General features: G+C 38.1%; 3 protein-coding genes across 9 annotated transcripts; 1 reads left to right on the top strand and 2 right to left on the bottom strand.

Annotated features, from left to right (window-relative positions):
* Positions 1-1,506: 1,506 nt before the first annotated feature.
* On the bottom strand, positions 1,507-11,660 carry LOC140766102 (two-component response regulator-like PRR37). 6 transcript variants are annotated; one of them, XM_073105522.1, is made up of 10 exons: positions 11,399-11,660; positions 10,971-11,131; positions 10,397-10,881; positions 7,439-7,600; positions 7,204-7,337; positions 6,799-6,960; positions 3,907-4,090; positions 3,355-3,793; positions 2,483-3,275; positions 1,507-1,876 (listed from the first exon to the last, which is right to left on the bottom strand). In XM_073105522.1, exons 3-10 carry the CDS (start codon positions 10,758-10,760, stop codon positions 1,769-1,771), a joined length of 2,346 nt encoding a protein of 781 aa, XP_072961623.1. In that variant the 5' UTR covers positions 10,761-10,881; positions 10,971-11,131; positions 11,399-11,660; the 3' UTR covers positions 1,507-1,768. The 6 variants fall into 6 exon arrangements, with proteins under 6 accessions (XP_072961623.1, XP_072961627.1, XP_072961621.1 ...); XM_073105526.1 differs by having other exon boundaries at positions 10,971-11,007; XM_073105520.1 differs by having other exon boundaries at positions 11,406-11,660.
* Positions 11,661-13,712: 2,052 nt separating this feature from the next.
* Positions 13,713-16,641, top strand: LOC140766094 (DNA topoisomerase 6 subunit A3). Of its 2 annotated transcripts, none has more exons than XM_073105514.1 (3): positions 13,713-14,838; positions 14,918-15,161; positions 16,529-16,641. In XM_073105514.1, exons 1-2 carry the CDS (start codon positions 13,765-13,767, stop codon positions 15,140-15,142), a joined length of 1,299 nt encoding a protein of 432 aa, XP_072961615.1. In that variant the 5' UTR covers positions 13,713-13,764; the 3' UTR covers positions 15,143-15,161; positions 16,529-16,641. The 2 variants fall into 2 exon arrangements, with proteins under 2 accessions (XP_072961615.1, XP_072961614.1); XM_073105513.1 differs by having other exon boundaries at positions 16,311-16,641.
* Positions 16,642-17,114: 473 nt separating this feature from the next.
* On the bottom strand, positions 17,115-26,757 carry LOC140764298 (pentatricopeptide repeat-containing protein At5g02830, chloroplastic). The gene is made up of 12 exons (XM_073102780.1): positions 26,064-26,757; positions 25,178-25,265; positions 23,878-24,082; positions 23,282-23,389; positions 22,765-22,929; positions 22,077-22,643; positions 20,981-21,046; positions 19,849-19,929; positions 19,620-19,717; positions 18,603-18,822; positions 18,005-18,065; positions 17,115-17,701 (listed from the first exon to the last, which is right to left on the bottom strand). Exons 1-12 carry the CDS (start codon positions 26,629-26,631, stop codon positions 17,382-17,384), a joined length of 2,547 nt encoding a protein of 848 aa, XP_072958881.1. The 5' UTR covers positions 26,632-26,757; the 3' UTR covers positions 17,115-17,381.
* Positions 26,758-27,705: the final 948 nt, after the last annotated feature.

The raw sequence follows: 27,705 nt of genomic DNA, 5'->3' as shown, positions 1-27,705 counted from the left end.
GCAAATGGTGTATGAATGAGTTGAATCCGTGGACCAAGTGTTTGATATCGAGAAACGATGGGTTGACTACTGCATGATATAGAAACCAGCATCCAGCAGAAAGAACATTTTGCCCACTAACTAATGGTTGCAGTAAACCCCACCCACCCATGAACCAAGTCAACCTGACTCCAAATCCATTGTGGATGCTAAAAGTTATAGAACTAAGCTCATCTTTTGCTGTAGGATCAAATTCAGATCCGGATAGCCGCATCCGTTTAGTTCTAGATCAAACCAGTAGCTTATCTTCTTCCATTTGGATGTATGGATAATTTGTATCAGAGTGTGAATGGACTCAGCAGCGTCGTAGAGGAGGACTGCAAGACTATGGTATTTTGGTCTCAAGAAAAGTCTCTTGAGTATTGTTGAAGAAGATCCGGCAAGCACGCATACCTTAGAAGCAGAGAAGTGTAAGAAGTGCACTTGAATTTAAACCAGTTGATCCAAAGATGCCACCTTCAGTACTGGGAGGAAATGTGTATACCGAAATGGAAACAGCAGTAGAAGTTGGAGGAGGATACGTCTAAGGGGTAACAGACATCATTCTGCAGCATCTCAGGCTTGGACGCTGCTACTAAGAACTCCAACGTACATTGCTATGATTTGGACTTTGGAGGTGGCAGAGGTGACTTTAGGCCAAGCACAGATAATTAATCTTTTTGTTGCTTTGTTTTTTTCTCAATTAGATTCTCTAGCTTGTCTGTTATTGTTATAGACGGAAATTTTAGAACTACTAATCATTTAAAGACTGACACTGACACTGAAATGTTTTTGAGATGCATTGCAGCCTCTCAAACATTTGAAAGCTTCTATGATATCCAACAGAGCTCTAACCGCTGTCTTCCTGTCTGATCTGACTAGATAGTGTCTTAGCATACGCGCGGAAGGCCATCGATGAGCGAACTCTCTTCTTTTATTGGCTATTTGCTGACCACAAGATGTTAGTAGTATTTCGGATAGCATGCCCAAACTTCCAATACTCTGGTGCTGTTGTTGGACGGGTGATCACGACGTCGGATCTTTTACCGGCACGAGACGCGGCGAAAAATAGTGTGTTCGTGAAGAGGGATTCCGGCGGCTGGATACATCATAACTGATGATCTTTGTGTGGCGAAGAGTAGTATAGAATCTTCGTTGAGGTTCTGAAACTGCTAGAGAGATCACTAGTTTCTATGACGCCCTTGACCGGCGTATGCTTGCAAAACTACTACTGTGGCATGTGGTGATGTCAACCCGAGGTGCTTTTTGATGTTGAAGGGGGAAAGATACAGTTGCTGCTGTAGAAGAAATTAGAACAACTCAATTGGGAAGTATGACTATGAGCATTACTCTTGTTTGGAATAAAACCAAGAATGTAGTTTATGCTCAAGCAGGAGAAGACTCTGTGGACCTGATATTCAGCTTTTCTGTCTTTCCCTCTTGGTTATATAGTACTAGGTCCTGACAAATAGGTGAGAGATAAATAGGTAGAAGAGTAACAACAGAGTTGTAACAACACAAACCATCACAACAGTACTACCAACGTGCCATTATTAGTACAGCTGATAGCCACCCTTTCCAAGGTGATGAATACGAATAGTAGTTATCAAGGAGTCATGCCACACACATTAAACAGTCCTTATTTAGTACTCTAGCAACTCGGAACCTATTTGCTATTAATTAGCGAGCTGAAAGAAATCGATGCCTACTTGTCAATATTTCAGCAACCCAATATCCATTGTCGCCAACATCATCTGTCTTCTTCCCTACCAGTCTGTTCATGCATGGCTTGTCGTACAAATTGCCCACGCACACGTGGCCGCTGTTCTGCCAGTCTCTTCCTGCTGTGATAGAGAACCTGACAACAAAAAATCGTCAAAAAGAAGCTAATTCTATTTAAATTTCAACACATTAGATGATGATGAGCTGAAAGATATACTTCAGTCAACAATTCAATATCTACCAGAAATTTTACTAGATCTTGTTGACCAGCCAAACTATCATTCAGAATAGAATGTTGTTCCAATAGACATTAAAATTCTGTAACATTTCTGGAAGATAAGGTATTTGAGTTTACTGTGCTTGTTTCTTGATTTTGAAAAAAAAAGTCCCTCCCTCCACAGCTTGCTTCTACATTTTATATATTTTCATACACTTTCTTAGACTAATGCAATCTCTAGGCAAGTAGTGGTGTTGCAAGTTTAATGTGATATTCATAACATGGTCTGTCAAGGAAAAACAGAAAAGCAGATCTATTTGCTCTTTCATGCTTGGACTATTGCTATGCGCAGCAACACTTTTACAAACTTCTTATGACCAGGATAACGTGACAGCACCTCCAAGATGATGCCATGTTAACAAGTTTATAGAAAATTTGCCAAGTGTCCACAAGTGCAGCACTTTCCTTCATGTTTATCCCCTTAAAGTAAATGTTGAAATGAGCAAGAACTAAAAAATAGGATACCTTCTTTCCAAAGTTCCTCTCTTTCCTTTTCTGCCTGAATTTGTTAAGTGCCGCCTCTCTCTGTGCAAGTCTATTCTGATCCACACCACAACTCCCACTTCCACTTCCACTTCCATTGCCGCCCCTAGCTCCAGTTGCAATATCATTAGCACTGTCCGTGTTCAGTCCTCCAGCTATGCTGCTTCCATTCTGCCCATTATTCCCTTGATTACTGACAGAGTTGCTCCCAACTACGCAGAAATTTTCAACATTACCCTCCGCTGGCCCGGTAAGCACATTAGATGACCCACATTGTGGGTCTTCTGTGGCCATGTTCTTAGGAGCCGAGTGATCTGGTGGCTGCTGCTGTTGCATGCTGTGAACATGATGATGATGGTGATGATAGTGGTGATGGTGATGTTGCACCTGGACCTGTCGCTGGATCTCTTTTGGTTCTCCTGTTACTGTAGTTACTGTCACTTCATCAATTTTGTCTTGCCTAGCATTTGGCGTAGGAGAAGAACGGACTCGTACAGGACGAAAGGCTGAGGCATGCTGGATACTCTTGACTGCTGATGGTGCCGATGTGTTTTCCTTATATGCTGCTGGTTTAGTGAATGCATTCTTGGTAGTGGAACCCATGTCATTGTTGTTGCTACTACCATTAGAACCCTGCTTGATTGGAGCAGCATTTGAGTTGGATAACATATTGTTTGTCGACTCTGTTTTCACCGCATCTGAGCTGTTATCAAGCGGTGAGCAGCTTCCTCCACATCCTGTCGGTTCTTGATTAGAACCAGCAGAGGTATGATACCTTGCAAAACAAGGGTACAATAAGATGCCATTTATTCATGCAATAAACAATTTAAAGGACACTAATATTATTTTTGCACCTTTTGAAGGCTGATAGATCAGAACGTTTTAGAACATTGCGGTCATCTTGAGCTGCAGTTATACCCTCTCCAGTTGATCTCAGCCTTTTCAAACTCAACTCCAGAGATGGTAGTTCCATAAAACCATTACAATGCTCATCTTTTCCTTCTGAGTTATTGGAGAAGCTATTAGGAGCCTCTGCAACTCTGGCTACCTGTTGAGCATCTGTTATACCCTTGGCTATTGCACCAATCAGATCAGCAGCTTGATTTGCCAGATCTTCAGATGTATTGTTGCCTTCAAGCCCCATAAATTCCTCATTCTTTTGGTCACTTTCAGGCATCTTGTCCACAGTCGTAAAGGTTAGCTTAGTAGAAGCCTGATCGGTCGGATAAGACTCGCAATGAGCATTCATATTCCTAGGTACTCCTATTTCCAAGTCTTTTCCCATTAAGTCATCTGCAAGAGAGATCGTACATTCAGGAAACAGTGAAAGGAAAAAAGGAAGGTAAAATAAATTGGAATTAGATTCTTCTCAACATTCTCTTAGCATAACTTCCTTAGATTTATACCAGAAAATTCTTCTTGCCCTTGGCAGCTTCTATTTGTAGTCATAGGAAACCATTCATTACAGAATATTTCGGGCTTCGGGTGAATAACTTGTGCACAGGTACTGTCGGGTGGATCAGCTAACTGATCTGATGGAGACATAGGTTGAGAACTCTCGACCTCAACAGCACGCTTTGTCCAGGAACTCTGCATAATATAGTTATCTTTTGCATGAAGTATACGTGGGTAACCCTTCAAAACGACATAGGTACCACAAAGAAATGCATCTTCTTGAACAAATCAATGAATCATCAATATTCTATAATAGACTCTTTAAATTTTAGTAACCCCAAATACTTGGGACTTAAAAAGGAAGTTTGTGTTATATGTAAGTTAGTAGGATTTTACAAAGATGACAAAATGTAAATTTTCTATCATGACAGGATTGATTTGTTTCTTTTCCGTTCAGCATACAGTTGGATGTTCTTAGGAGAATAAATCTGATATTGCATGCACTACAGAATTTTTATTTCTCACTCATGCGATATGTGTTGCATTTTGTTTGTGATGCAAGGGGCTGGGATTGTTTTCTTAGAAGCTAAAGGATTGCCAATTGGAGAGGGAACCTTATGAAAAACGTGTAGATGAAATATTCGTAGTTGAATAGCAGGAGCATCTGAAACCATTGCTTAGAAACATGAAACAAGAAAAAGAATTTCTGCTTGTGAAAAATAGGGAAAGGATCAATTGGGATTTCCCAGAAGTAATAAATACTGTGTAATTTATAATGATTTGGGAAAATTCATAACATTAGAATCTAACTCTATATGTTACACCAATATCTATATTGAATTATTTTAATTTAGCCCTTATAACCTATTTTAGCACCCCTAGAAGATTCTAAAATTTATTTTCTGTGTCAAGATTATCCAGTGTGCCAACAACATGAGCCAAGGTCAGCAGGCTCCATGCCTCTAGTATGATAATCCTTGGTTGAAAGTAGCCCAATATGTTGGTCGTTATTTTCTTGTCCAATGTCTAATCAAGGTGACTTTTTATTCATTGGAAATGTGATTTGAAAAGTTAAAATTTGTCTTTATAAAATTCTTAGCTTCAGCCATCCTAGGGTGTCAAAAGGGTGAATAATACAAACAGTCTGCCATGAGAGAGAGAGAGAGAGAGAGAGAGAGAGAGAGAGAGAGAGAGAGAGAGAGGAGTTATCATGGGGTTCATGTCGTTAATGTGGCTAGCATGGATACATGCATCAGATGACAGGCTGAGCTGCACAAACAAAAGTAGGAATTTCTTGCTTAGGAAGATGTCTGTAGAGGAGGCTATCATTACTTTAATGGGTTGATAATATATGTATGAATTCTTTGATTTTAAATTGAATTATATATTTGTGTGCTACTATGTTATGTTGTGTTCCACTATGTTATGTTTATAGCTTTCTAAAAGATACGAGATCTTCACTACCAATCTTAAAGACAAGATCTCTGTTGTCACATTTAACTTGATGGAACCTTCATGAAGCTGACTTTTTTCTTTTAATGACCATGATTTGAATATTGATCCAATAAAAGCATGAAATATCAAATGATTGCAACAAAAGTGATCAAGGCAGTATAAATGCATGTGACCATTAGCAGTATGATAGCAGTGCATGCTCATGATGTGCATCCTTGCCATTCAAATTCACCACAAAAAGAGGTTTGGAGATATGAGATTGTCCACTTTTGGCTGATTGTTGAGCCATTGTGGATGAATAAATATCATTCCAAATGTTTTCATTCATGCAAGACCATCTATGGATCCTATAAACTCAAATACGAAAAAGTCGAGGCTCAACCTAATGCTAGCATAAAAGAGGGTAGTAATTCTAATGCCCTGTTTGGAATGAGAATGAGTTCCTTAAAATGGCAAGACCTGTCATTTACCATTTTACCCTTGATAAGACTAAAGGGTTTGCGTGTTTAGAAACCTTAATTTCATACCTATAAATATGCATTGCATATCTACAGACGTATATTGCATACTTACAAACAGGAATTGCATACCTGCAAACAAGTATTTTATATCTACAAGCTGGCATTGCTAACATATATGTAGGCATTGCATATTTATAAACAAGTACTTTATATGAGGTAAACATATAAGATCATAAATTTGGACACATTTTCCAAAACAAAACAAAAAAAAGGTAAGCATAAGTGAAGGGTATTTTAATAATATTATGTTGTGTACTTTCCATCCATCCACTAGAAATGGTAATTGTGTCAATTTACAAAAGATATCCTCAATTTTCACTTCTTATTCTAATTTTAAAAACATTTTAATTTGAAACGCATATCTTATCAAAGGTTATGATGCCATGATTTACAATCAAACACTCTATGCAACTACTTCGGGATAGAGGTGCATATTCAAGGATAAAAAATGAGTAGAACTAATTTAGTTTTACTATAAACTGCAGCCAAACACCACCTAAGTGCATATAGGGTGCCACACTCCACGAGATCACTGATATGGTACCGAAGTAAGAACAAGTTAGTTACATATCATCAAAACACAATAACACAAAACAATGTTTTCAATGAGAAATAATATGATCTCTACTGTAGATGGTGATGGAAGACATTTCACGCATCCAAGCAAATGATGCATGCAAAGTACAATGTTCCAATGTGGATTCTTTATAATCAGCGAATTCTCCTTTAGCTAGCCTAGTTAGCACAGGGAGTGGAAGAGATGATGATAAGATGAGAATGATATGATATAAAACTTCCTCAAGTCTTGCAAGCATGCTTGGCTGCTTGCACATAAGTTGCTCAAGTTGTGAAATCACTAGCACAATCATTGCCATGAATTTTCAAAATGAGCAATCTGAAATGAAAGAGGTATAGTAAATTGAGTACCTGAGTTCCACTACCATTATCACTGCCATCCCTCACATTCAACTCAATGCTTTCATTGTCATCATCATTGTTGCTGTCACTATTATTTGCAGAATCATCCGCACTGTTTGACTTGGTACACTTTTGGGTTTGGATACCACTTTCACTTCCACTGCCACTAGACTGAGATGTGACAAGCAAATAACAGTTCAGAAGGGAGAAGTAAATTCAAGTACTTCTAAAGCCAAATATCCCTAAAAAGGATAAAAGAAAACAACAGACAGAGACCAGCAATCTGAATACGATTATGCATTTTCTTAAGTTTGAATGCAATTATGCATTCTTCAAGAGCTGCAGAACATTAACCATACCTCATCACACATATTTGATTACTATTTAACTGAAAGTAACATCATGACAACTTACACTGTGGCATCTCCTCCAGACATGCTGCCAAAGGTTCTTAAGCTCATTTTTCCGAATGGGCTTTACTAAAAAGTCGACTGCACCTTTTGACAAACACTTGAAGACTGTTCCCATAGAATCATTTGATGACATCACTGCACAAGTCATCAGGTATAGCATTTAGAGTATCAAAATTGAATAGCACGTACAATTTTACAAATCAAGTTTTAAGTGAGTGATCCAGAAAAGTACTCACTGATTACAGGAATATTCTTCCAAGTTTTGTGGCTCATTATCTTGCTTAAAAGACCAATTCCAGAGAGACAAGGCATGACTACCTCGGTCAAGACAAGGTCAACGTGATTTGGCAAGTCTTCTAGGATCTTCCATGCTTGCAGACCATTTGCAACAGCAGTAACTGCATTATGAATGGTGTAATTATGTTAAACACCATCAAAGGAAGCTACAAGACAATTTTCAGTTATGACGTCATCACCTAGAGATATTAGCAAACAGAAGAGTATGGACAGGTGTGCAAAGCATGTATCTAGGTTCATTTACAACCAAAAAGTGAAGGCTTTTAATTTGATTTAATTCATTGTTTATTTGAATCCAAGGTTTTCTATCAATTTTTTAACTCAACAATCTATTATCTAAAATCTAAATACAACCTACCAAGACCGCTTTGATTTTTGTATTCTAGAGAAATTGCTACATGCAATGAATGAGGGGAAGCATAAGGTGTAATTAGTGCCTCACGCTACTAATTGGTGAAGGATCTTCAGAGAGGCCAGCAGGTCTTTTCAAAAAAGCACAATATATAATTAGCATGCGACAAACAAAAGCAAAATTAGTATAGTGTTTACCATCTCAATAAAGTACTTATAGATTAGACTTGAGCAGTCTTAACTAATAGGAATTTCTTTGCTTGGCTCACAGCCAAGTAGTAGGCATAATATGGAGAATCAGCTCCGACTCTAAGAGGCAAGCAATTCACAACCTATTCCGGCTGACTATATCAGATGGAACAAACACAAATTATCGATCTGCATACTAAGTCATACAGAAGTGTTGCTTGATATGAGATTTGTTGCTACTTATGTTGTGGCTCTACATGAACCTGAGATAAAAAATTAATGTTTTCGGATGATACATACCATGTTTATTGTTATTAACGTATATGGGCTATAGTTATGGACATAATGAGTGTAGTATATATGCATTATTATTACCATACTTATCATGCATACAAAATATTAGAACCCTACCAAGGGATGTAGGAGCCGGTGATATAGAGATGTAAGCTACAAAGCATATGGCAGCCTGTAGAAAATTGGCTTGGAGATTATGGCAAAGGGACATAGGCTTTGTTTGAAGTCACTCTTTTAATAAACAAATCGAGCTTATCGGACCTAGATGCTTGACAAGAACCACAAAACCGAGGGGAACTAGGAAGCCTTGATGTTACATCAAACCCTGATGCTTGACAAGAACTCATCCTCAAAGTTTGCTAGTGAAGTTTCTTTTGAATGATGATACTCAAGTCTCAAACAAGTTTGTCATCAATTATCTCTTAAATCCCATGACTGTTGGGAAGATCAATCATGCATCGATAGCTCATAAAGGACATATCTTCTTGGGATTCAATGTATTGCAGCTTCCTATTAGAACATGTTCTTTACAAAGATGCACCATCGCTAGGTCTTCTTCTTTGTACATTTTTCAGACTGTGATGCTCATCTACAATTGTAATGCTATAATTCTTGACAGGCCTCCAATGGAAAATGGCAAGATTATGGAACATTTCCTTCATAGATTTGTAGTAAGTGGTGCACCACCAAGGGACCAAGATCTATCTAAACACCAGTAGGTTCTTTTTCAAAGATTCCAAGTCTAGGTCTACACACAAAGTGGATAAGAAAAAATTAGGATAGAAATAATTTTCCAGGAAAATACGAGGATTAAATAAGGACTAAATAGTTTTTATCCCAAATATGGGATAAGAATGATGTTTTATTATAATAGTTAGGATAAAGGATAAAATGATCAAAACCTTATGCCCTTTCTCTAGTTTAATGTGAATAATATTGTTATTTCTTTTTTTGAAAAAGAAAGATGAAAATTCTAATTAGGTTAAAAATTAAATATAAATTGTAATTATATTTTATAGCTATTATGTTATCTTCTCATGGTTATTTTCAGAATACCTTTGTAATTTTATTTTACAACTATTTAGAAATCCCATTAGGTTATTATATTTTACACCGATTAATTTAATTTAGAATTCTTTGGAGAAGGTCAAATTGGTAATTTGGTCTTTTGGGATAAAGGGGTGGGATATCCTAATATTTTTATCCCAACCAAAAGTTGGGGTAAAGATTTCCAAATAAACCTCCTTTATCCCCTTCTTTTTTTATCCCAACTCCCTATGCCTTGTGTGGCAAGATTTTCTAAGATAAAAGAGGGTTATCAAATAGGCCCGAAGAATAGGGAAAGATATTGGTTGCTGAATAAGATGACATATCCACTTGCATCATAGTACCAAATAGGACAGGGTAGATCAGGTGAGACAAGGAAGTAGCATGCTGGACTCTCGTATTTTGTTTACAAGAGAAAAGAAAACTTGTCTACAACAAAAATGTAGGGTCTCTAGGTTACTTTCGAAGATCTCAATGAAAAAATTAGGGTTAGCATAAGATATCTCAAAAGATTATTATACTTCAAAAAGAAACATGGAGAAGAAAAAGCAAAGGAGGGAACAATGGAATCATCAAAGAATATACATACTGCCCAATTATGTATACCAGAATCATCACAAAAAAAGAGTTTTCCAGCTAAATTTAGAAACAAAAATAACGGTCATCATATATCGCTAGGATATGATGGTACTTTCCTTTTCCTTTGGCTAGAGAAACGGCCTGAGGCCTACAAACTTAAAGCTATGACTCTCAGAAAATTGGTGCAACACAATTTTGACTCCTACTCCCTAGTAAGAGGTGGCATAATGTCATGTCAGCTGATAATTCATTTCTATCACAAATAAATGCATGTTAAATGAAGAGCTTATCACATCCACTAAAATTAGAATAAATAAATGATTCTCTGCACCATAGAAGGGTTTCTGAATTTGGACTCAATTGACCTTCTTAACATTTTAAAGGATATGAGCTGAATCATTAGATCAATCATCACTATGATAGAGTTCAGTACAGACCTTCGTAGCTACAATTGCGAAGCAAAGAACTGACCACATGTCGGGTGGAGTCGTCATTCTCCACAAGCAAAACCTTGAGGGTTCTGACTGGTAGAAACCTCTCCCAGCGGATGATAGGTGCAAGCGACTGTTGCTGCTGCTTATGCGAACCAACCTGCCGTGGCAGAGGGGCGACACCTCCCTCATGATTACTTTTTGGAGCTTCTACCTCATTAATTCTCGACTCATCATCATCTGAGAGGTCCTGGTCCTCCCCTGTGGTTCCATTTTGGACTTCTTTGTATTCATGTCCTACATAGTGGTTAGCTTTCGCCAGCCCTTTGTGGGAAGGCCCCTCGAGGCTCGCCTGATGGTCACCTCCCATCAACTGGAGTCAAAGAGATCAGGAGTGGAGCTAAATTGGATAGGAGACGAGCCCTCCTTTGTCCAAGAAAAGAACTTGCACATATTCTGTTGCCTTCACGAACACCTCGATTCTGGTCTAACTACTCCAACATGCATCAGATGTACAAATTTTTATGTTAAGATGATTCCATAACAAATTCTCTCACCCAATTCCCAATAAATCACTCACCTGAGTAGGGAACCAGACCGAACTCAAAGCTTCCACCCTACAGTCAATGCGATCCGAGATCAAGACGACGGCGTAGAAATAAACTGCTTTTCCGGTGATTCTTATTAAAAACATACACCGATTTGTAAGGACAGGGCTGAATCTTCCAAAATCTTAGCTTCCTATAGACCAAAGCAAGGAATACGCTCAGCAATATCTTTATTATACTACCTAATTTGAAAATCCGGCAGAGAAGAGATCTAAAGATCACGAAAAAAAACCAAGGGTTTCAAACAAGAATCACGGTAAACCTAGCAGAAACCCTTTCCCGAGAGCATAAATCTCCACTTCCTCTTCCAACGAGAAGTCTCAAGGGTTTCCACGACTGGAAACGAAAACAAGAACCAAATCGAAGGGTTTTCCTTAAAATAGAAATGAAGACGAGATACCGGATACCTCCCGCCTCGATCAAGACGCCGCCCTTCGGATCGCTAGTAGCGGAATCCGGCGGGCAAGAGCCAACCGCCGGAGATAAATTCCCGTCCAAGAATTCGAATCAAGACCAGGGAAAGAGAAACGAAGAAGGAGGAGAGCAAGATAGGAAGAGAAACAGAGAAAAAATTTCTCTCTTGATTCGAAGATTAGATAGATTGGAGAACTAGAGGCGAAACCCGAAGACCATGGCTGTTAGAGAGAGAGAGAGAGAGAGAGAGAGAGAGAGAGGAGGAAAGAAGATATCGTGGGAGAGATATTAGGGTCTGAGGAGATGACGTGGAGCAAATGGAGGTGGGCAGCGGCTAGGTGGGACCCGACATATGAGGCGAGCCCATGCGTCCGAGCTGGACAAAATCTAAAGCCCGCAGCTCACCACCCCGCCCCGGATCAAAGGATGATCCTCCCATAGTACACGTGGCGCGTACACGAGATACTCGTCGTGGGGGCCCGCGGGAGGGAGGGAAAAAAAAAGAATCATAACGGCGGAGTTTGACGGCGTCTGCTGGAACGTTCTAGAGAAGGTCCACAGCGACAACCGCGCCAGAAAGCGTGCAGCACAGGTGTTTTTTTTTTTTGTTTTCTTTTCATTTTCCAGAATAGGCGAGTCGAGTTCCTTATTCCAGAAAATAGGAAAAAGGAAATTCCCCTTCTAATTATTTTGACATCAATCAGAGGTATTTAAAAACAAAACAAAAATTAAAATAATAAAAATAAATCCCTGTACGCATATCTTATAAAAATATTCAATTTTAAAAGTCTAATCGAAGGAATATTACACATTTAAATCTAAAAATCATAGGAAAACAATGGCATCCAGCATGGATACAAAGAGCACTTTGTCTTCAGACCTTAAACCTCGAGAATCCAGCTACTTAGTCCTAGGTTTCATGAAGAATGTAGGATTACAAGATTTGAACGCAGTAATGAGCATCACATACACCATGTTATGTATGATCTAACTATGTTCCTTACTAAAGATATATTAGAACAACAGCATGCAAGCTGAAAAAATTAAGAAACAAATGATAGGATAGGGGAGCTAAGAATGGGAGCAGAACTATCAAACGGTACTAGATTCTACGTTGGCCTTCTCTATCTCCTTACTTTATCATATCCTCTCCTTGCTGTGGCCAGGATGCAGTGCTTTTAGTCTATAGCTTTGCATCTCCTTTTTTCTTCTCAAGTCTGTGTGGCTTCCATTGCTCTCCTTTGCTTCGTTTTACATGGGCACTGTCTTGTTTTTAAAAAGCTTTGGGACTCACAATGGCCATGTGGGCTTTTCCAACTGCACTTCAAGATTTGAGTTTATTGAGTGAAAGCATAACGCTTTTATGAGATTTGTCAACAGTGTTTGTGTGGTTTTCTAGTTAAACTAACTCAGAGGAATCTCATGTGGGGGGAGATGTCCATTTCTTTTATTCTTCCAATACTGGATCAAGAATAGTATATAGTTTTGTTTTTTGTTGATGCTGCTGCTGCTGCTTCTCTTGTGCATATCTGGAATAATGGTAACTTTGTGTAGTGTGACAGATGAATGATCTGAGTCCATGCAGCTGATTCTCCTCACTCATTCAACCCAATGTGGGACAGAGATGGAGCCTTCAATGTCACATTTCCCACTAATTTATGTGAATGTGTGTACATTGCATGTAAAAAGATAACTTCCTTTTCAAAAAGAATTAGAAGTGGAGAATTATATGCTTTTAGTAATACTAATAATAATAATAATAATAATACAATTAATATTGATATTTGTGTTTTGGGTTTCTATTTTGTGATTATGCAAACTAATTATATTTAGTGGTCCTAAAAGATATGGTATAGATAATGTCTTTAATTGGCTTTATTATTATTAGGGAATTTCACAATGGAGCAATCCTTCTTCTGGTAACCAGTCTGATTGAAATACTCTTTATAGTGAGATGATGAATGAGGAGAGGAGCCTAGTTGACTGCCTTGGTCTTCTAGGAGTTGAGTCGATCCAGTCAGCATGATGTTAATTTATTGTGACTTATTATTTTTTTTTAGAGGATCTACGGAGTTATCTAAGTGCAATCTAAGAGGGAGGCTATCCTTTTTTTTTATTATTCATTTATCTTTAATTTATCCATCTTATAAAAGATGGGTAAATTAGATTTTTTTATTCATTGCAAAAAAAAAAATCATATAAATAAAAGAAGAAAAAAAGGGCAAATAGTTGGCATAAAAAAGAAATATTTATTTATTTATTTATCATAATTCAGGAAAATTAGACTAAACCCTCAAAAATCAAATCAGCCGCTTTCACCCAATTCTTCCCTCTCGTTTCCCTCCATCTCCAATGTCGGAGAAGAAGCGCCGCCGCTCGGAGGCTGCCACCGCCTCCAAGAAGCCCCGTCCGGCGTCCTCCTCCTACGCCGAGTCCCTCCGCAAACAACTCAAACCCGACTCCGAAATCCTCACCTCTCTCCGTCTATTCTCTGCTTCGTCTTCTTCCTCCTCCTCCAAAACCCCGGACCTAACCCTAACCGATCTCGACCCCTCTTCATCCTCCTCCTCCTCCATCTCCGTATCCGATCGTTCCTCCACCTCCGTGAAGCTATCCATCGAGCGCCTCTTCCTTTCCCTCGCCCGATCCATCCTTTCCATCAATGGCTTCTCCTTCTCCATCCCATCCCGCTCCTCCTCGCACCATCTCTTCCTTCCCCATCTCGACCGCCTCGTCCTCCTCCGATCCAAGCCTTCCTCCCGTCCCTTCTCCTCCCTCTCCACCGTCCGCAAGGCCACTGTCACCGCGCGCGTCCTCTCCCTCGTCCACGCCGTCCTGCTCCGCGGCATCCACGTCACCAAGCGCGACCTATTCTACACGGACGTCAAGCTTTTCGGCGACCAGTCTCAGTCCGACGGCGTCCTTGACGACGTCTCCGTCATGCTTGGCTGCACCCGCTCGTCCCTCCACGTCGTCGCGTCCGAGAAGGGCGTCGTCGTCGGACGCCTCATCTTCTCCGACGACGGTGACCGCATCGACTGCACCAAAATGGGCATCGGCGGGAAGGCTATCCCCCCGAACATCGACCGGGTCTCGGACCTCGAGAGCGACGCACTGTTCATCCTTCTCGTCGAGAAAGATGCCGCCTTTATGCGGCTTGCAGAAGACCGGTTTTATAACCGGTTCCCCTGCATCATTGTGACGGCCAAGGGACAGCCAGATGTGGCCACAAGGCTGTTCTTGAAGAGGATGAAGGTTGAGCTAAAGCTCCCAGTGTTTGCACTCGTCGACAGCGATCCTTACGGGCTCAAGATTCTTTCTGTTTACATGTGTGGATCCAAGAACATGTCGTATGATAGCTTCAATCTTGCCACACCGGATATTAAGTGGCTCGGTGTGCGGCCGAGTGACCTCGACAAGTACCAGGTGTGGATCTGGTTGTTTCTCTCAAAGCTTAAGCTGATAGGGAATAGTACAATTTTGATATTCTATGTTTTAAGAATAGGTGCCGGAGCAATGTCGGTTGCCTATGACAGATCAGGATGTGAAAGCCGGGAAGGATCTTCTGGAAGAGGATTTCGTAAAGAGGAACGAGGGATGGGTGAGGGAGTTGGAGACGATGGTGAGAACGAGGCAAAAGGCGGAGATACAAGCACTGAGTTCTTTTGGGTTTCAGTATCTCACTGAGGTCTACTTGCCTCTCAAGTTGCAACAGCAGGACTGGTTGTAACTTGTAAGCTTCTTGTCAGGTACAGCTGATTTCTTCTCAATATTCCTTTATCATGTTTCCTCACTGAAGTTTGTTTCTTTCTTATGATGCCATTCGATCACCCCATATTAATTGCTAGAGAATGAAAACATTATTAAAGCCATGATCTGCTAGGAAGCTTCATCCTGTATTTTGATTGGTTTCATTCTTAGATAATTTGAATCATATGTTAGTGCGAGCTCTTACGTCTTATTTGAACGTTTTCTAGGATCTAGTAAGACCCCAAGTATTAAGACACACAATATTAGTGGTTTATAAAATTTTCTTCTTTTGATCCATATTAAGTTGCTCCAGTAGTTGCAATACTGAGTGAAGCTTTTGTCAGTGACATGTTGATGGTCCGCGTGGAGATAGAAGTGCTGATTTGTCTAGTGAGATGGCTCAAATATTAATTGCTTTTAAATTTAATTGCACAATTTTGATCTAGTTAATACAGTAAGAATAAGGATAATGATGCATCAAAGTCGACTAAGATCATCTAACAAAATCCTCATTTCTACCCAGATTTGAGACATTTACTAGATAGAGCACGGATCAGTTATCTAAATGACCAAGGATTAAGAATTGAGAGGTGGTCTGCCACTGTAGGAGGAGGAGGTTGTCCTAACTCCTACCCATTTGAATTATAAAAAACGTAGAGTTTATGATCAGTGGTTCTTTAACATTAGATTTGTAGTTGGCTTCATGTTGTGAGTCGTGCGAGTTGTAATAATATGAACAACTGAATTTATAACAATTGTCTTTTTACATTTTCTTTCGAAAGAATGTAGTCTTAGAAAGATAATCTCCTTTGAATAAAGTCTGAAAATAGGCGAGGTGACAATTTTGAGTACATATAAATATTCTTCTTATAGACTGAAGTACAAGTTTGACCTTCTGTGATCATGCACGAGGCCTCAGATGTCCCTAGATATTTTTGCTTCTTCTAAGTCCTATACAGCTCTTTTAACTTATATTACAGATTCTTCCCACTATCTTGGAAACTCAAAGTTATAGTACCTCTTAGTTTGGCATTTGGTTATTATGTAGCATTGGTGGTCCAAAAAACAATGGCCCAATACTTGTATGATACTTGTATTACCTTTGATAATGTTTTATTGTTTCAGTTCAAATTTTACTATGCCTGCAGGAGACAGTTGCTGGTCGCAGCCCATTCAGAATTAGCAGATTGAATCAAATAATCATCCTACAAATTAGCTCCAGCAGCCATTTGATTTGCATAATATGTGCAAGTTGGCAGCTTGTTGGCCTCAAAGTTTATTGCCTTGTGTTATGCCGGGCAGCAATTAATTTATATTCTCGTCAGTTTTCCACTTCTGGCTCTGATGTCTGCTGTATATCATGCAGGTGACTTGTCGCTTGTCATCTGTAAGGTCTGATTAATCTTTGTTATGTAAGGATAATTTGTTCAGCAAAAAGTTGAAGAGCTGAAAGGGGTGCAGATTGGTATTAATCTGTAACGGTATGCTTGTACTGGTAATCGATTCTAACTCAGTTTGAAACTTAATTGGTGGTCAAGCAGTAGATTATAGGCCTTAATGAGCAGGTTGCTGTGTTAATTATTTCCTATTTCCTGGCGAATTTTCAAATGTAATTTGGCAAAAGCAATCCTTTAGCATGAAACAAGAGTATATTTTCCCTAAAATATTTGCATGAAACAGTGCTTCAACAGGAACAAATTAAAATAGTTACTTTCAGCTCGTTATTGCATTTAAGCGTCGTTATTGCTACCTTGATATTTCTAACATTAGCAAATAACTTAAGTTTTTCCGTTGGCCTTTATGGCTCACCGTTCTGTATTATGTAGCACATATACACACTACGAAAGGAGAAGGAGAAGAAAAGAACGAGTTGATCTACAGGATATTGGGAAGCAGCAACCTTTATGCCGGGCAGCAATATTAAACAGGATATTTATTATACGCACCATGCATCAGGACTTGGGAAGCAGCAACCTTTATTAAACTCTCTTTTCTAGTAAGAGTTGATCTACATGGCTAACTTAATTCGTTATTGCATCAAAAAAATAACAGAAAAGATGAAGATATTGCACAACTAAAATGTCGCCCACCTGGATCTGCAATTCTGCATGTTGACTCCGCTTGGGAACTGTAGGTATGTGTGTTCTCCATTACTTACTTTACGCCACCCAGAAAGAATAGCACTTAGGAAGAAAATGAACGACAGTTGCTCAACAACCTTATAGAGCCTTTTTCTGTAACCAATGATACAACGAGTCTCTGGAAACCTTCAATACTCCTAAATCTTGGGGTCTCCTGGCCAAACGTGTATAATCTTCTGAAATGTCTAAAACCTCAGAGGTGCTTAAAACATCATCAGGTTGGGTAGGTGCATTATTACTGGATAAAGCCCCATGTCCGGCCATGATGTTGAGGCCCAATTCATCTTTTAAGACCTTAATTACTGAATGTTGCACTTCAGCTACGTATGTGGCAGCAGCATCTTTCGCTGATTTTCCCATGCCTGTGATGATGATCATATCTTCTTGGATGGTTTTTCCTACAAAATTGAACAATTAAAGATGGACTGCAAAACCTGATACTCATATGTCAACAGCCCATGAATTGATTATAATGTTCATGAAATGACTGCTATACTGCTATGAACAAGCATAACTTGTGATACCAGTTAAGAGACTTGGAAATCAATAGGCAATAGCTGAAGTTGCATGGCTTTATATCCTTCTGGTTATAATCAGCCAATGATTCTTTATGTCATTGCTAGATGGTAAAGAGATTAAGGATGGAATATAAGAACATATTATTAGCATTTAACAGTCACATGCTGCTATATCATTCTTACCTAGCAAATAGCTCTCTTTGATCATCCGCAGAACTGAAAGAACAATTATTCGAGCTTCAACCTGCCAATACGAGATTGCAGAATCTTAGAGAAAGGTATATAAATAAGGTGATTGTTCTAATTAAGGCAAACGGTTATCCATCACATAACATATTAGATCTAGTGCAATAAGGATGAGGGAGGACATCATACACTAGGCAACAAGTAATTATGTAAATGCCATTTTGCGATCACAAGGTAGAAAAGATCTCTCACGTTTCTACTCCCAAATAGAAAAGGTAGATAAATAAAGACGATTTGAGAATATGGGATATTCATAATGGAAGTCTCCAAATACCTATACAAACTCAACAAGTATATGAGATAGTCATGCACAATTGCCTAAAACTGCCAAAGATGGTGACTGATGTTTGTTTTCTCCATCTTTGCCATTATCTGGTTGTTATCTGAAAGCTAAGATAGTTCTTCCAGAGATGGTCCTTTCAAAAAATCATTGCCAAGTTCTGGACGCTTGTTGATGTTTTCACAAGCTCACAGAATGATCATTTGGCATTGAAAGATTCTTAACCTCATAACAGAAACGTGAAATTACAAGTACCTTAGTAAGCCCACGAATATCAATAATTTGGTTGTCACCAACATCTTCTTGCAAGCGTCTTGCTACCTTTTCAAGAAATAGATTGTAAGGTTTCCTTGTGGGAGTCTTTGTGCTGAAGCTGCTGAATGTGGCTACACTCTGATTTTGACTTTTACTAGATAATACTCCTTCACACCACTCCTCTATTAATTCCTTCAGATAATGATCATTTGAGCAGTACCTGCAAGGCATAAGATTGTGGAACTTATGAAGGATTTGAGATACACTTTTGCTAGTAAAACTTCCCAGAGTGTCACAAGTGCATGAAGAATTTATCTATGCTAAACAGAATTACAATTATCCAGTCACATTACAGTTTTGCTATATGGGAGAACAGGAAAGAAATGACATAAGTGAGTTTCATGATGGCATATTGTTAACTGGGTTCTACAGCTAATTTTAGCTCTTCCTTATCAGAGTTCGAGGCTATTTTTGAGTTAGAAAAAATATATATATAACTTATTATGCGAAAGTTCTGGTATCTTTATAAAAGTTATACAATGAGCCAGAACTTCCTTTGCTTCTTATTCTTTAATTTCCTTCAACATATTAGTGAGTCCCTTGAAATTGTTAGTCAAAAGTCATAACAAAAGACTTTGTTTTTCTTAAAAGGAATAACTACTCCTCTAAATGTTTTAAGAAACCCATAAATCGACATGTTTTATCTGTTCCCCTTGATGTGGATTATGCTTTCCAGCACAAAGTGTAAGATAATACAGTTTCTCTATGCTATTATCTAGGTTTCTGTTAATACTTTTAGTGGTTTCTCAAAATCTTCTCCTATATAAACTTACTCTGAAACATGCTTCCTTGCATGCATACTGTGGAATGAGAATTATGATTTACAAGTTACTGATATCCATATCCATATGGATCTTTTCCTACTAATAGCACACATTTGGAGTAACATCTTCTATTAACAAAAAGTAACATATATATTTGGAATAATACCATATCGATACAATCATTTATGCATACCCTGCTTTCCGCATTTCTTGATAAACTGCCAGACATTGCTGAATTTCACGTAAAGATCCATATTTGCTACGTGCTCTGAGAAGAGTATTATATGTTACCTGAAAAAGCAATTTAAAGTCTCAATAATATGAACTCTCAAGATGCCATATTATATTAAATGTAAGATGATTCCCCTGATAATAATGAGTATAATTGTTTAATATATTATGAACATTCAAATGAGACTCACCGAATTGGGTTGTAACATATGTCTTTTCATCTCTTCAAACAATGAAAATGCCATTTTTGAATTTTTATTTTCAACGCATGCCTGCAGAAGAAAAGCTTGTGATTCAGCTAATTGCACCTTGGCTCAAGAGAAAAATATCCCTAGTAAAATAAACAGATTAGCTTTCTATGATCACCTTGACACAAGGAAAGCATATGCACAGTTAGAATTTACAACAGACCATCAATCAATTGAGACAATATCGGATACAGGGAGTCCACCACCAATCTTTAATAGAGGCTCCGGATAGATATGTACAATGAAATATTAAGTCAAGCTATTTTGCCACTAAATGCAGTTTCCATTGACCAGTATGAGCCATTAGTACAGCTTCAAAATTAAGTGACTTAACTACATAGTCATGTCGCTTAAATAGGCCGACTCCATTACCATTACAAAGCCATCACCATTACACAGCTTACTCCCTATCATATAGCATTACAAATCATTAAAAAAAATGTATTCTTTTCTCCCAAGCCACTTTTCTTTGTCTTTGCAATGTCTAAGTGGAAATAAGTGATATGGGCATGCCATATGTTATCCCAGAAACTGAATGCAGAAAATTAAAACCACAAGTAAATTAGTTGGGCCTCTCAAAGGTAAGTCAAAAATTTAAATTTCTTACAGCAGCTGAAAAAATTGGCAGCAACTAAAAACAGCGATTTGACATAGACTAACATATCAACTTGTTTCTCATTCACTTGTTACTGACATTCTCCTTCATCCACATGAGATGTACTGGTATCCATCTTCTCATCATCAAGTTACTGGTTACCACTTACCACCTTCTGGCCATATGAATTTGTTCTCCATCAGACCATGAAATGCCACAGCTGATGCATGTGATGTTTTCACCCAATAAGCAGTAATTCATGGAGTTTTGGGATCAAAAGTGGATTCTTAAACTACAGATTTTGCAAAAGACATTATTTATTACATTATATCATAAATTAAAAGGTTGTCCATCCTGGAAAGAAAGGAAATTTTCAAGTGGGATGTGGTCATTAAGGATACAAAAAGATTTCATGTCAGAAAGGCACAATACAACATAAACACAAAATTTAAAATATGACCAGAAAGAATGATGGCCAACCTTGATTGCTGTTGTATACGCGACAACATCAAGCTTAATTCCAACTTCTCTCATTTTCCTGAATGCCTGCATTATGAAAAGAAACATACAATAAATTGACGAGCTTGAAAAGCATGTCATAATGCTATAGAAAATAATATAGAAAACAACCAATATATGTGAATGGTTTTATTCATCTTCTTGCGATTGTCTCAAATATAACTTTGAGAGGGAGATTATAAAAGGTTCTACACAGAAAATAATATCCATTCTGTGGAGAAAAAAAAAGCCGAAGAGAAAAACCAGGGATACTTGTTACCAATGGAAGTTTCAAATATCGAAAGAGTTAGTAACTAAATCAGAGAGAAAATTCAAGTGATATCAATACATACGGTTTATTGCAGGAAAGTTCTCATGTTATTTCATCTCTGAGTGTGGGTCCCTGTGATCAAAATATTGTACTTGCTCAATGGTGGTAGCTTCAGGTGCTCTAATTATCCAGAGAATTCAAGAGAGTCAAGATGCAGCATGGGATGTTTAAAATCGGTAGGTGCTTTCCATCAAAATATTGAACTAAATCAAAATAGGTACTATCAAGCTGCATTTGGAAGCAAAAGAGATGGTCTAAAGATGGGGAGAAGGTAATTCCACCTATCCCACTGTGAAAAAAAAAAAAGAGACAAGAACTTCCCAGTCTAAAGGTCATCAGATCCCTATATTAGAAAAATAGTTTCAGCGTTTTAGTAAAGATAATTATTGATAAGTAAAAACAAAAATCTAGCTACAACAATTAAACCTAAAGGCGCAAATGGGGCTCGTGAAAATATCACATGGCCAAACCTAAGATGATCAACCAGGACCCAACACATTACGTCATTGACAAACAGGTCCACTTTTGAAAAAAGGTTGCTTCACCACACAGTTACAAACTATTCAAAAAATGCGATGAAAGGTGTCTTATAGGGAAATGCAGATGATATTACAGAAGACAACTATAAAGGGCACAAAAAGATATGCTACAATATAAAACTAAGCAACAGAGAGTATATAATGTAATGAATTATATTTATCATCCACAAAGAACTACACAACAAATAGTCAAAACAATCACACTGACCTGCATAGCACCTTGGATATTTTGAGCCGTTCCATAAATATCTATCAGAACAGACCAGCTAATATGGTTAGGAGTAAGGCCTACTATTTTCATTTCATCCATCAAAGCTTTGGCACGGTAAAAATCAGTACCACAAGCCTTCATCAATATGTTGAAAGTGGCAATCGTTGGTTTGAAGGGAACCACTGTACATCTCAATTCACATCTATCATTTTCAGTTGCATACTTCAAAGATGAGCTAAAGTTACCACAATCATAGCTTCCGCCCTTGGAAGTATGAAAAATCTTAAATCCAGTGTCCTTCCAATCATAGAATAATCGAAAAGCTTTGTCATACTGGCAGGACTCAATACAAGCATCAAGAATAATGTTGCAACACTGGGCATTAGGTTCACAACCAGCAATTAGCATATCTTCAAACACCTGAATAGCATGATCTACCAGACCAGCATTAGCACAAGCACTGATTAATGATGACCAAGTAACTATATTAGGAGTAACACCAGAAGAAAGCATTTCTTCTCTTATGCTAAAAGCCATCTGCCACATTTTTGCATCTGCAAACACCTGAAAGTCATACAGAAGTGGTTAGGTAATAATTTAAAAGTTTAGTGATGAGAATGGAAAAGGACAGGCAGGTAAGATGATGAAAATGAGTGTGGAGTACAATTTCAAATTTGGAGCACACCTTTATCATTGTGCTGTATGTATAAACATCCAACTTAAGTTCCCCTTTCAGTGCCATGTACTTCATTTCCTCGTAAATGTCCTGGGCCAAATCAACTCTTTTGGCATTACAGCATGCCTTTAGGAGTATGTTATAAGATGTACGATCTGCAGTAAGACCTAGATTCTGGATATGTCGGAAAGAGGTAACAGGTCAATATAGCTTGTATTACTCTCTAAAAGAAACATTGAATTAGATATGACACAAGGCTTGGATGAGTTAAAACCATTTACAACTCAAAATATCATCAGAAGTTCAGAACTGCAAAATCAGAACCTAGAGAAGGGGGAAGGGGGGAAAGATCTATTAAGAAGAAAATGAAATTACCAGAAATTAAAAACAGAAAAAATGAAGCCTTTATACAACCTTTGCTGGTACCATGCCCGTCACTTTGTTGAAGAAATTTAGTAAAAGACATAACCTACCTATCACAGCAAAATTAAAGAAGGAGATAACATTACTTGCATAATAGCATTACTTGCATATTCTTGTAGACATGCAAGGTGTAGCTCAAATCATGAGCATTTGCATTCATGAGGCTGTTAACAACATAGACATTTGGAGAAATCTTCTGAGCAAGCAAGTCCTGCAATAGAATTGCCATATATGAAAAGAAGAAAAGCAGAATCTTCTAAACTGAAAAAAGAAGGCATAAATAGAAAGATGTATATACATAAGTATAATTCATATCAGAGATTTGTGAGAATGAGAACTTATATAAAGTATAAAGACATGGCAGGTACATATCTGACACTGCAAACTCCCAATTTACAGAATCCTCATATTACTAGGAGTGTTTGGTATAGTTATATGCTCATTGAATCATTGATATCTGTCATGTTCAAACAACTGAATATTTGCACATTAATCCTGATAGTTACTAAAGTTTGTGGCTGTGCAAACCCAGCATTAGAATTGACTTTTGAGAAACATCTGCCAGGCAACATTAGCGATACGTATATGTATTATAGATATGCATATTAAATAATACTCTATTTGGTAGTACAATGAACCCATTTAAGCACAAAGATGTAAACTAAGATGAATTATTATGAAAGAAAAATCTATGGTTACCTCAAATATAATCCTAGATTGCAAGAAGTCACCACAAAGACCACAGATATCAATGATACTTCGGCAGGCAAACATGTTGATGCCACCTGATTGCTGTTTGAATGCTTCGAAAGCTCTTACAGCAGATGCCACATCATGTTTCTTTGCAAACTCCTCTAGGATAGAGCAGAACAAAAGTTGGGAGTGCGGGAAAATGCTCACATACCTACAATGCTGAAAAGGTAGTTATTGAATAGTATCATAATACATGAGATGCTCAATTTACCAGGTAAAAAAACTTGCAATAATATGAGAAGAAGATGAAAGAATAAGAATATGATACAAGGAAAGACATGAGTGTGGGTGGATTCCTCCATGGTGAAGCTATGTTATCCCCAAAGGCCCAAACTATTTGTTGCATACATAAGAAGGGACTAGACAGCTTCAAAAAGCAAACAGAACGTCCAAAATTTTCCTAAATCAACCTAGCACAAAACTAGGACTCTTGAAGATAAGTTGACTACTATTAAGACCCAAAAACTAACATATTAATTTTCCTAACGTACAGGATAGTAATTAACACCACTATTCATTCTACAAATCTACACAAATCAAGCTTTTCTAGAAAATTTCCTGATATTCACAATTAGGTGAATTGTAATTCAAAAATAAAAAGCATAGAAATTATGTAGTGTAAGACCTAGTTTTGCAGTACTTGATTTGATTAAAAGGTCATGAATCACATTTTCCTAGTATAAATCCCAGAGTCAAATCATCTAACAAATTAATGTGTAAAGACTAAAGAGATATGTATTCTTGAGAAGTACATCATATAGGTATCAAAATATACCAAGACAGCTCCATGTCAAAATTGTCAAACAACAATGACATGACATAGCAATAATGACCAGGCTGTAGATTCATGACTGCAACCCACTTAATCTTCAAGAGGTCTCAGATCTAAATGGTGTGTTACAAGAATTTGACACCAAAGAAATAGATGAGAGAGAAAGAGAGTTAGAGAGGACTAATTTAAAACATATGTTAGCTAATGATGAAGCGTGGTCAAGTTCTCATGCCAATGTTTGGCATGATGAGAACACCTTCCAAGATTAAGCATATGTACTTCTTGTCCAGAAAACCTTACGAGCTTGTACTTCTATTGCTTCAGAGATAGTACGGTGAATTTCAAAATGAGTGACAAGTACATTATGTTTAAACAAAACCATCATATTATCTGTTTCTCCAAACAAATATCAACCAAAAAGTCATTTGGATTATCTAATAGTAAGCACAGAAAGTAGGAAATGAGTATGCACACCTTACAGCCATATCCGGATCATGCTTCTTGACAAATTTTTTCACTACGTAAACTGGATCTACAATATCTTTGATAAAAAATTGATAACCTAAAGACAGAAATACAAGTCACTATCAAATACAGCCATTTATAGTAAAATTTAATTAGCACCTCACCAGCTTAAAATGTTCAATACTTGTAAAGGTTTGTCATTTTCAAGTGCAGTATTAGGACAAATTGCTTCTCTTCAGAAATGCAAATAAACAATGGCTAAAATGCCATTTGATTGTAATTCAGCTCTAATTCAGCTCTATCTAAGAATCTATCCAGTAAATGATGATAATGCTATGTTAGGAAAGGAGACATCCTTATAAACATGATATCATTCAAGTTTCTGTGCTCATTTTTTTGAATAGCAGCAGTGATAATATTTTAATGATTTACCTTTCCAATGAGTACGGGATGGTTCTTATTTTCTCATAAAAAAAATTCAGTAAAGAACTGAAGGAGCTTTCTTATTCATTAGTTTAGAAGTGGATCCTATTTAGCAACAGTAATGCCATTAAGCCCTACATATTTGGGTCAGCTATATAGATCATTGTCCTCCATTGAGCCATGCTTTGGAATTCAATGTGACTCTAAGATAATAGGTGCTCAATAACCTTGTTAATACGTAGTCACGAGTCACTAAATTCTATTGCATGTGAGAAAAAAAAAAAACTAAGCTTGACAAGTAGAAAACCAAAATGTTCAGCATTAAGAAAAGAGAACTCAGAAGTATTATCTTATTTATAAAAAAAAAATTTTAAAAAAAACATTAGCCATTCAAGTAGTAGACCAAATACTCATGCGAGTCAAGGGACACCTAATTTACAAACTATAATTCGGAAAAACAAATTTAATATACCTGCCAGAGTCTCCATCAAAACTACGAACTCCTCCAACCTTTCTTGATCCACGAGTCTTCGGCACTCCACTGCCAGCGCCCCCATCGCCGACTCATCAAACAGCGCCGGAGTGCAGATCCCAAGCCTCTCGGCATCCCTAACGAAATCAAGAACCTCCTCGAGATTTCCCCGGCGAAGCACCGAAGCTATCCCTTCGGAGATCAGCCTGGGGCTGAGGCGCGCGGCGAACTGGGGGTTTTCATTGGCGACGGCCTCGGAGGTGAGGACACTCTCGGCGAGCATCAAGAACTCGCGGAGACGGCCGCTCCCGGCGAGCTTGGAGGCGAGGCGGGCGTAGTATTTGAGAAGGCGGCGAGTGGATAACTCAGATGAGGAGGCTGGGTTTGATGAAGAGGCGAGATCGCGACGGACGTCGGAGAGGAGGGGTTTGGGAGGAGGGCGGAGATGGCGGCGACGGCGAGGAAGGGAGCTAGCGCTTCGATTGGGATGAAGCAGAGGGGAAGAGGAAGAGGAGGAGGAGGAGGAGGAGGAGGAAGACGAGGAGAGGATTAGGGTTGATTCCGCCATGAAATGTTTCCTATCCTTTGGGTAATGGCGAAGCCTACGCCATTAGTTGTTGATATGAAGTGGGAGGCGTGGAGGGAAAGAAGAGGAGACGAGAGGAGACTACTACGAGAGCGAGCTTTGAAGTGAAGTGGAGCCGTTTTATTGCGATCCGTAAAGCTATAAGATATTTTGATTTCGATCTAAAGCCCCGTCACCGGCTAATAGAAGAAGACAAAGTGGCCCAAAGCCCTCGAGAATGCTAGGCCAACATTAGGAATTGAATGCGTCTCGATGGGCCTATTTACATGTACAACTACTACAAGCCCAAGGCCTAATCCGGCTGTCCAAGTCCGTGGACGTCTCATTTTCAATTAACATCAGGAGATACTGGACCACTTTGAGAGGAGAGTCAGACCAAACTATACACCATAGCTCTGAATTTTCTTTTTTAATGGTATTTTGGGAATTGTTGCATCTAATAGGAAAACACATCCTAGTATAAATATAATATAGGAAGAAGAGTTTTCAACTATTTTAAATCTGTCCCTTTTTTTATTTTGTATTTAAATAAATTTTTGAAAGGACTAATTTGGTCAAAAACTCTAACAAGGAAAAGGGGCCGTCCATTTTTGACATTCCGTAGAAATAATGGAGGAGATAGTGTGTCCATCACTATATATGTGCTTATAATATGAATACCGTATGATGATGGGCTTTAAACTGCATGTTAAAAGACAATAACAGCAATTGAAAAAGGGTATCATGTCTTCTTTTTTCAAAAAAATAAAAATAAAAAAAAAGAGAAAAGAAAAGGAGAGGTTATCATGTCATCATTATTGTGATAGACCAATTCGAGGCTTATCCTGATTTTAATCTGTCTTGTCGTATAGTTTATTCCATTAAATATCTCAGCCGACATCTCTCTCAAATATAATCTTTTCTCATGGCTTGGCAGCATGAAGTTTGCCGAGTAAGTAACCCAAGAAGGCAATCTTCAAAGATGAATAAAATATTAGGCAAAGGGGCATGCAGAAAACGTAAGCAGTGACGCATTTGCAATAAAAACTATACAGAGAGATAAAATGAGGAAGGAAT

The sequence above is a fragment of the Typha angustifolia genome, chromosome 8, assembly GCF_048772165.1.
Source record: "Typha angustifolia cultivar Huaian chromosome 8, ASM4877216v1, whole genome shotgun sequence".
NCBI classification, from domain to species: domain Eukaryota; kingdom Viridiplantae; phylum Streptophyta; class Magnoliopsida; order Poales; family Typhaceae; genus Typha; species Typha angustifolia.
Note: the sequence above shows the minus strand (reverse complement) of the source record. Positions and strands in the feature narration are given on the sequence as shown.

What these genes read in the sequence shown, in the direction of transcription:
- LOC140764298 (XM_073102780.1), bottom strand. Translation starts at nt 26,631, where the DNA reads ATGGCGGAATCAACCCTAATCCTCTCCTCGTCTTCCTCCTCCTCCTCC. An exon ending in CATACAGCACAATGATAAAG is followed by an intron (nt 22,644 to 22,764) that starts GTGTGCTCCAAA and finishes TATGACTTTCAG; the next exon opens with GTGTTTGCAGATGCAAAAAT. An exon ending in ATATGTTACAACCCAATTCG is followed by an intron (nt 19,718 to 19,848) that starts GTGAGTCTCATT and finishes TTGCTTTTTCAG; the next exon opens with GTAACATATAATACTCTTCT.
- LOC140766102 (XM_073105522.1), bottom strand. Translation starts at nt 10,760, where the DNA reads ATGGGAGGTGACCATCAGGCGAGCCTCGAGGGGCCTTCCCACAAAGGG. An exon ending in TCGCAATTGTAGCTACGAAG is followed by an intron (nt 7,601 to 10,396) that starts GTCTGTACTGAA and finishes TTCATAATGCAG; the next exon opens with TTACTGCTGTTGCAAATGGT. An exon ending in TCTGGAGGAGATGCCACAGT is followed by an intron (nt 6,961 to 7,203) that starts GTAAGTTGTCAT and finishes GTCACATCTCAG; the next exon opens with TCTAGTGGCAGTGGAAGTGA.
- LOC140766094 (XM_073105514.1), top strand. Translation starts at nt 13,765, where the DNA reads ATGTCGGAGAAGAAGCGCCGCCGCTCGGAGGCTGCCACCGCCTCCAAG. An exon ending in GTGACCTCGACAAGTACCAG is followed by an intron (nt 14,839 to 14,917) that starts GTGTGGATCTGG and finishes TTTTAAGAATAG; the next exon opens with GTGCCGGAGCAATGTCGGTT.